We start from the raw sequence: 9,697 nt of genomic DNA, 5'->3' as shown, positions 1-9,697 counted from the left end.
ACTGTCATTGTATTGAACACTGCCGCTCGCAGTCAGTGCATATCTTTTTGTCCTTATAAAATAAATAAAACAATTAAAAATGAGTTATAATTAACGGTTTAAGTTAAAGGGGTGATTTTTATACATCGATTCCGATGGAGTGCGTCTAAGGTAAGGAATATAATAATTAGCCAGTATGTTTACAATACTTCTATACCCATTAACAAAAGTAATTTAATTAGATTACTTTACTGTATAAAAAACGTACATGTACTGTATTACATGCAGTAATTTTAATTTTTGTTAAAACATGCCATGTTTTTCAACAGCAACTCTTTTGCAAGATTACATTGACCAACATTTTGCCGAAGGTGTTGAAGAAACTTAAGTTAGTATTTTTTCAGAGTGTGCAATATTACATTCAAGCGAATTCCATAATTATTCTTAATAATTGAATTTATATAATCAATAAAATTGGAGAAGCCACAGAATTCGAAGGAGACACATATGCTAAAAAATATATAAAAATCCTAATGCAGCCAAAAAAAAAAAACCAAACAAGCAAAAACAATGAAATGTTTATAAAAAAAATCCGAACACCAAAATACCCTATAGATAAATTTAATCGAAATAATTACATCGTTTATCTGTCTGTGATCGGATTAATTTTGAATGTAATTATTGGTTTTCTTTTTACTACAATGTTTATCTCACGTGACACTTACTTCCGGTTTGATGCAGGGCAGAAAATGTGAAGATACGATCATACGAGTATCCAGAAAAAAAATCAATAACTTCTTTGTTCCAGACTCCATTCTATACCTAAATGGTCTGTGTAACGTTAGTGCATTGTTTTGTAAGCACAAGCTTGTGAACATGTAATTAATCCCTCCTTATCATGCGTATTGTTCTGCAATTTCGAAAAAAAAAATCCCCCGGATTTGTGTCGCCGATGGTACTGCTGTTGTATGTCAACAAATACACAGGGTGACAGGGAGTAAAGCTTGAAGAGATTGTCATGCTACACACAGGGGCATGCACTTTTTATAACCATCTTTCTGATGAAAATGAAATGTTCTTTAAATTGACAAATTAATAACATTCAATCATTTAAATAAAACACATTTTTGCTAATCAGGTGGAATCTTCCCAAGTCAAGGGTTTCTGATCCGCACTCTCCCGACACTTTATTGTGGGGAACAGAGTGGACCGAAAATGCTTGGCTAGCGAAGATAATTAGGTGGAGGGGGGGGGGGTGAAGAAAATTTTGCTGCTGTATGTGAAATGTATATATTTTGTCGTGTCCTCTTAGATGCTTTGACTGTCACCTAGGTGTAAGCTGAGATAAAGATCCCTCAGTTGCAAGACCCATCTCATATTATGACTTTAATTGTTTGATTTTCATTGTAGGATGTAATGTGAAGAAAAAGTGCAATGGCAACCATTGAGAAGCTGATCAAAGCTTTTGAGGCACTGAGGGTGTTTCAGCCCTCAGGGTCTACAGCGGATGATGCAGCCAAGTAATTCAGTGTTTACATTCTAATTCTTTTATTTAATGCATGTTCATCAAGTACACGTACATCAAAGATATAAAAAAAAGTTATGTGTGTAATTCATCTTTAATTTGAAAGGAAGAGTTTTTTTGGCTGGAATGGAAATAAGACCCTATGTTAAATGTCAGTTCTATTACTGAGATGTCGAGGCTTATATCCATGGTTCATATGGCCAATAAATGTCATACTACTACATAAAATGAAAGAACATATTAGCTATTCACTAACTTTTACAGATCTCAATTTGATATAGAACAGCAAGGTCTCTAAAGTTAATTTCATTAAAATGCCTACACGATATCTTGACATAAAAATAATAAAAAAAAAATTAATTATTTTAAACAATTTTATTATTTGAAATTTTTGATATCAATATGATAAAGATGTACTTTGTGTGTGAGTGTGTGTGTTTTTCCCTCTGTATGAAGTGATATCTACCGGGTATTTGTTAATTTAAAAACATTTTTTGGGGGTTAATTTAGGAAAAAGGAACAAGCACCTGTCAGCAAAAAAGACAAAATGGTTAACTGCAATCTTGTGGCTGATTGTATATCTGCTCCAAACATGAGGTATTACATGACATTCAACATAAAAATGTTGCTTCAGCTTTTTTTAAATTCATGTAAGTTAATAAATACTAAAATATACACTATTTGCAATGTATTTGTTAATACAATTTTTCACTGCTGGCTTGGATTAATTTCAGAGCAATTGTGGACTTTCCCAAATTCCTTGGCATTGCAATGGAAACTTTTCTTACCATGTGCGATGACACAGAGTCAGATGTGAGAATGGTTGCTGATGAATGTTTGAACAGGTCTATAAAGGTAAAAAAGGGATGAATCGAGGTTCACAAATACAAAGTTGGGAAATATCAACTTTATGTTTAGAAATTTCTCTGTTCTTTTGTTTTATAATGTAATGGGAAAATTTAAGTAATTTATAATTAACTAGTAAAATGTGATACTGTGTAAGTAAATGATTAAGAAATTAATGAAATACAAATTGTTATATAATAGATATTGCTGGAGACAAACTTGGGAAGGTTACAAGTGGAACTGTACAAAGAAATCAAGAAGAATGGCAGCAGTCGGACATTGAGGGCAGCCTTGTGGAGATTCTCAGAGATGTCTCATCTTATCCGCCCACAGAAGTGCAGGTAATAAACAATGGCTGAGATTATGGGGAATCCTTTAAAATGTGGGGGCCAATTTTTGTGGATCATTAATTTTGTGTAGGATCTCTTGGATTTGCTGGTATAATTGATGAATAAAGAATGTGTTTCAAAATTTGTTGGGAATTTTAAATCGTAGGTAAGGGGTATCTAAGATATCCTGAAAGATTGAGCTTTTATAAGGAACTGTAATGATTCCGCAGTATGGGGAATCATTTGAAATCCCATAATGTTGTAGAAAACAATAATTGTGTGTCACATTTTATAGAATTTAAGAAGAAATCAAAACACTGGATTGTCCTTTATAAGAACTTCATCATTTTTGAAAGTGATAATTTTATCAAATAATAAATTTAAGTACATTGTATTGATATATCAGAAATGTGTTCATTTACCTGTCATGTATGTTATTTCGTTATATCAGGCCATACATAGTTAATCTACTGCCTTGCGTTGCGAGAATAAGCAAGAGAGAAGATGAAGCCATTCAGGATATTTTAGCTCAATCCATGCAGAAGATTTGTCCTCCTTTAATAGGATTTGCGAATGAATCCGAGATTAAGGTATAATTTGCAATAAGTATCACTAAAATTTTAAAAACTTATTCAGTTCAATAGTCAAATAAGCATGTTTATACTCTTTGTCGATACTAATTTTTAATTATGGAGTGTGCTATTCTGATGTGCTGTACTTGTACATGAAGATCTACGTAATCCGACATTGCTTAAAGCCTTTATAATTTTTAAAACATGGCTTCTTACATGCATTTTCATGAAGCAATATATCTTATGATTTAAAAATAGAAATGAAAACATGTCGAGTGCAGTTTCACATGTATTTGAATAACAAATGATGATTTAAACTTTCAGATTGTGTGTGAACCTTGAGATTTTTTTATGTGATTTTTTATCTTCAGGCTCTCATTAAATCTTTCCTACCGAACTTGAGATCTACGTCTGCCGTGACCAGAAGGACCGCTGCCAGCTGCCTCGTTCTGATCTGTGAACACAGCAGAAGTTCTGCCTCCTTCTACAACTATCTACTGGGGTCACTCCTTGGTGAGTAATTGTATTGAGGCATTTAAATTTTTTTTTGATCAATGGCGTCAAAGTTAGATATAACTAGACTGAAATGAACTGGGAGAGGCTGTTTCTACAGTTATTTCCCCTATTCTTTGTCAGTTATGTTTTCTTTTCTTTTTTTTAAATAAAATTCATGCTGTTAGCATGAATCTTCTGCTATTAAATCATGAGTGATTTGTAAAATTGAACTTGAAATGAGCGCTCTCTGAAGTGACTTGTCTGAGCATGTGAGGTAGTTTTCTGTGTTATATCAAATGACTTGTCCTTCCATGTACATGTGTAACATCTCGTATGTTGATTTAGACATGGTGATCCCGGTGGAGGAGGAGACCAGTCTCCACTGTCTGATTGGGGTCCTGCTGTGCCTGAGATCCCTCATCCCCCATCTCAGTGAGTCCGCCCACGACAAACAGGGCCTCAAAGGCAGCTTTGGTGTGATGACTAAGGAGAAAGAACAGACTGTCAGCAAAGAACAAATCATTAAGGTACATGTACATTCATCCCACAGCATATTTCTGTAGTTGATTTATTTGGATGATTTTCTTAGGTTATCTTTAAAACCTGCTGAAATATAGTTACAGCACCTTATTATTTCTCCCCCCGAGTAATTAACGCATCTGTAAAAATATGCTAATGTAAAGAGTTGTATTTTTTTGAGCAAGGGATGTGAAAATATCTATTAGACTTGATCTTATTTATTGTGCTTTTACATTTTTCGCAAAGTCAAATAATCAGATTCACTTTTTGTCAGCAAATTGAATTGCATATGTTGTAAAAAAGTTATCAATGAAAAAAAAAACATGTGTCAGTTCTTGTACATATATATACAAATATGAATTCAAATTTTGAAATTCTTGTTGTAGGTGTTCCAGTTATTGCTGCATTTGATGGGACACACGGACCACAATGTGGTGACAGGTGCCCTGGAGACCTTCCAGCAACTCCTGAGACACCCCTCCCCACTGCTGGTCTCTCTACTGACCACACCCAAAAGCATTCCCCGGTCCCACATCTTCAAGTCAGACCAGGATCTGCAGCCTGGGGAAGGTACAAGGGTTGAACCATAAGTAATGTCACACAATGCTCCGTGCTTCTCATTGGTGCTTTATTAGTGATAGCTAGTATCTAGCTCTTCTATCTTGTAAAATTACAATTAAAAAATTAAATTATACATGTACTTGTATTAACGTATGTTATTTATTTGGCTAGGATTATCAGAAGTTCCCTCCATGTCCAAATTTCCTGAGGATGGAAATGTTGGAGATGAAATTGATTCCATTGTTGATCCCTCAGAGGCCACAGAAGGCAATGTGGATGACATTGTAGCCAGCTACCAAGCTCAGATGGCGAACAAAGATAACGAGAGTTCCGATGCAGTGGATAACGTTGCAGGATTGGATGTGGACACGTGCGATGCTGGCATTGTGGTGACTACCCTGGACACAAGGTACTCAGGGATCGAAATTGGGGACTTAAATGAAGACGTGTCAGAAAGATCAAATATGTCGCAAGTCTCTAGTGCTAATGGCAGCCAGCAAAGTCTGAACAAACTGTCCTCGCCCCAAAAAACAATGAAAAGGGGAGGTCAGGACATGAATGGAAATCCAGAACTAGACGAGGATGTTTTACCCGAGAGCGAAGGGAAGAGTCAAGCGCCAAATTCAGACCCGGTGGATGTGACCAAGAATCTTGGGAGCTTGTTTGAGGACATGCCTCTAGAGTTCTGTATACGAGTCCTGTGTCGAAGATTTTTACTGGGAGGAACCAAAGACAAACTGATTCCTGATCGCGTGGTTCGTGTCAGCATCAAGTCTCTCGCTCTTGGATGTGTCAGCTACACTATGATGATCCGACCACATATATTATTCATGAATGTATTTAAAGAAGTGAATGAAGGTAATTTGTAGAATTTATAATATTTTTGTGGTTATCCCCCCCCCCCCCCCAGTTGTCATGCTGTTCTTTATTTCAGTTTAGGAACATTTTATAAAAGATTGGATGATTTTGTATGTTTGGATAAGCTTATTGAGTCTTCATTGTATCCTATCAAATGAGCTGATGTAGAAAATTTTGATGAGAAACTATTCATCCTATTACCATATTTGATTGAAGTAGACAAGAATCCTTAATTTAAAAAAAACAACACACTTTTGTTAAGTTTGGCAATGAAAACTTACTGATCAGACATTCCTTTATTCGCAATAATCTCCTTATTCTTCTCTTGCAGATAATGACCAGTTGATTAAGGACGTATTACTGTACGCCAGTCACATAGATCCCCAACTAAAGGGGGCCGCCACACTTATCTGTGGTAACCTGATCAAGTCCTCTCTGTCCCAGGGGAGAGGTGACTTCACCAAGTGGGTAGAGGAGTTTGCCCCAGGTAAATATATTCTTTTTTTTAAATTAATTATGCTGAAAGATAGGAGAAAAAAGGTGAGTGCAAAATTGAAGGAAAATTAATTTCTTGGAGATTTTAATTTTGTTAGTTCCAGCATACTGTAAATTCCCTATTTTATGCGAGTTCAAAATTCTTTGAGAATATAAAAAAGAAAGTACCAAACTTTTGTTAATGATTTTATGAAGTTTACAACTGTCAGGAAAATAACAGTGAGATATGAAAATCTGAAGAGATTACACTTGATTTCCATTTGTTTCTCTGACGTATGTATGTACTAACAGAGTCATCGGTAACTATCGACCATCTGGTAGAGATAATTCTGCACATACTGGAGGATGAGTCCTCAGTGGCTGTCCGTCTGGCTCTCCTGGGTGTCAGGAAATGTCTGTCACCCCTCCTGATGGGGACCCACAGCCCAGTAGGGCTTGAAGCAGTCATCAAATTACTAAGCATTCAGAACAACCCTTACTGGCTTGTCAAGGTAAAGCATCAGTACCTGCCAAAGTGTACAAGTTGATATTGAAGTTTTGGATGCTTTCGAGGGCTTGGCCATGATGTTGCATTGTGTATTGCTGTCTTTTGAATTTGTCGACTGTTCTTGTAGGTAGAACTTTTGGAGATATTCAGTTCTCTGAATTTTAATGTTCTGAACCACCTGGAGTCCTGTTGTACAGATGTACAGAGAGGAACTAATCACTTTTTGGGGGTAATGTATTACATGTAATTACAATTGAAGTTCAATTTTAAACCAGTACACTAGGAGTGGATTGAATATTTACTTTCTCTACAGTCTAAAATACAATTACATTTAACACCAGTCTCTGACAAGTTTTTGAAAAATGTTTTTTAAAAATTCTGACATAGCAATAACATCTGTTTTCAGAAACTACACATACAGGATAGAATTTTGACATTTGTGATTGAGATGTTGGGAAGTGATGATACCAGAGTAAGACACTGTGCCTCAGAGTCTCTAGTCAAGTAAGATACCAGCATATGTAGAATATACAGCATCCATGTACATTTATTCTGACAGTACTTGTTTAAGACCAGTTCTCACCAAGTACCATTTCTTACCAGGGTATTGTTAAATCACTATATCAAACACATAAAATTATATATGATGTAGTGATGTAGCAATATATGCACTGGCGAGAAATGGTATTTAACAAGAATAAGTCTTATACCAGTATATGTGCTCTGAAAATCTGTGAATGAATCTTTTTCCTTCTGAAAATGTGGATATTAATCTTTTCCTTCCAGAATTGTGCCAAAATTGTTTTTCTCTTGTGATCACCCTCAACATGACCCCATTATAACAGAAGCACGCCTTCACACTGAGAAGATGCTCTGCCCCATGGTCTCGGACTTTGTTTTGGATCCACCTCCCCTAGTTCTGGGGTTAACAAAGCCCTACAGTATCAGTAATGGGTCGGTCTCTTCCCACATTGAAAGTAACCTGTCCAGAGTAGTCGTTTCTGCATTACATCAGCTGAATATGTCTCAATCCAAGCACTTAACGGTAAGGGTGAATTTTGCAGATTAATTTTCATTTTGTTTAAAAAAAATTTCAGTGGAGATCAGCAAGCGTCCATAATCAACATGATCAAAACTATTTATTGTATTATCTTAATTTTATGTGGGGACTGAATTTCGGAGTGTTTGTGGGTACCCCTTACCCATGAAATATCGGCCCAAAGAATAATGAAACGCAGTCTTCATTCACTATATACAGAAGCAAATTTTTAAAAAATTGACATTGCAAAACAGTTTTTTTCTTTACATATTGCTATGTAAATACACATGTGTGCAAAGTGATTTAACCAAAGGAAAATGATATTTAGGATATATCCTTAATTTTATCAAGGATGCCAGTGATATCATCCTGCCTGAAGTGATTTATTGTGTATAATTTGCTTTCAGTATGGGTGCTGCCACGCCCTGTATCTCCTGTCCGAGACCTTCCCCTCCACCCTATACGCCCACTCCTGGGGGTGTGGTCCCTCCACTTCCTTCCTCCCCAAAGACTCCAGCAGCAAAGGCATCATGAAAAGACCCCCTAGTCGATCCCACAGCAACTCTAGGTAAGACGAAGTGTTGTATTTATGACATACATGTATTTACTGGCGAATAATTGTTTTGAAATTACTGTGACTGTGTATTTTGGTTATTACCCCCTCCCCTCTAATTCATGTGTTAGTGTTAGGTGTTGTACAATTAAATGTGGAGAAAAATTATTTTTAATTGGTTTTATTTATTTCCGTTATGTGCAAGCATATTAATACCACAAATGAAATTAAACAATTTTTTATAACAATTTGAATCATTTCCATCAGTTTGCTTTTCATTGGACGGTTTAAAAATATTGATTTCTGTTTCTAATCACAATTGCAGGAGAGTAAATTTTGACTACAGGTGTGATTAAAGCAAATAATAAAATATAATTCTCTTAGAATTAGTATGCATGATGAACCATTCATTAAATCTGACTTATAGTCATACATACATGATGATGCATTCAGATATGGTGACCAAAGACTTATAACACTGTGTGCATAAAGACTTTTATGAATTCCTGTTGACTTTTTTTCAACGTCCATTGTACATGAATCAAGATCATCTTTTAAAAGTGAAAATTTCACTGATAAACTGATGCCTCTCTATATGATTTACATGTATAAAGCCCCTTTTGATCTGCTATTCTCAAGTCATTAATTGAGAGTTCTACTTTTAAGGTGCATTTAATCATATAACTATTTTATTCTGGATATCTCTATGTATTTTAAAAAAATGTATTGAAATTGAATGAACTATTTAACTATATAGAGTACATTACTTATTTGGATAGAATATATATATCGTATATTACACAGTAACAAAGTTTCTGTACTGTAAACCAACTTTTACTTGCGACTTCATTTCATGAGTTACCAGTTATAAACTAGTTCTCGGCGACCAATTTTTGGCGGTGAAGCCTTATCTATATCCAAGTTGTTGTAAAACCCATACAATAAAGACTAATTTGCAGCAAGAAAAGGTTGAGACAACAAGGCTCTCATGAAACTTGCAAAAATTTCTGGCACATGAATAAGAATTGGTTTACAGTAATTAATACTGTTATTGGTATACATGCAGTGTAGCTCTGTGACAGTTAAGTGTGTGGTTTAATGGTCTGAGGGGTTCCAGTGAATGCAAAAGATTGCTGGCTCGAATCCCTCTGAGGTGGATTTATGTTATAACTCGTACCAGTGAACCAAGGACAGTTGATTTTACTTCATTTTAAGACAAGTGTAATTCGTTATATCCGTCAAGTTTACAACATGTAATATAGTTAAGGGGAATGAAAATCCCTTCGCTGTAAGGGTCAATTCATTATAAAACATGTTTGCTATAACCGTGTTTTACTGTATCAGCCATTTTTTGTAACTGATGAAAAAAAAATTGCCTTGTCTTTTAACAGAACCATGATGGGTTATGTCTGGTCAGGGTAAGAAAGGGGCAGCAACTG

The 9,697-nt window shown here is 35.4% G+C and overlaps 1 protein-coding gene across 2 annotated transcripts in view; it reads left to right on the top strand.

The window, feature by feature from the left end:
• The first annotated feature begins 693 nt into the window (after positions 1–693).
• Positions 694–9,697, top strand: part of LOC105336135 (huntingtin) — a 35,425-nt gene continuing 26,421 nt past the window's right edge. The window contains exons 1-17 of one of the 2 annotated variants that reach the window (XM_066068054.1): positions 694–808; positions 1,390–1,499; positions 2,015–2,101; positions 2,239–2,359; positions 2,552–2,691; positions 3,131–3,269; positions 3,623–3,764; positions 4,092–4,273; positions 4,652–4,835; positions 4,998–5,684; positions 6,016–6,171; positions 6,471–6,670; positions 6,794–6,895; positions 7,073–7,170; positions 7,453–7,711; positions 8,113–8,273; positions 9,650–9,676. In XM_066068054.1, coding sequence (XP_065924126.1) covers positions 1,414–1,499; positions 2,015–2,101; positions 2,239–2,359; positions 2,552–2,691; positions 3,131–3,269; positions 3,623–3,764; positions 4,092–4,273; positions 4,652–4,835; positions 4,998–5,684; positions 6,016–6,171; positions 6,471–6,670; positions 6,794–6,895; positions 7,073–7,170; positions 7,453–7,711; positions 8,113–8,273; positions 9,650–9,676 — 2,771 coding nt within the window. In that variant the 5' untranslated portion in view covers positions 694–808; positions 1,390–1,413. The other variant, XM_066068055.1, reaches the window with a different exon arrangement.

The sequence above is a fragment of the Magallana gigas genome, chromosome 8 (assembly GCF_963853765.1).
Source record: "Magallana gigas chromosome 8, xbMagGiga1.1, whole genome shotgun sequence".
In the NCBI taxonomy this organism is placed as follows: Eukaryota; Metazoa; Mollusca; class Bivalvia; order Ostreida; family Ostreidae; genus Magallana; species Magallana gigas.
The sequence above is the reverse complement of the archived record's forward strand: the minus strand, read 5'-3'. Positions and strand labels throughout refer to the sequence as shown.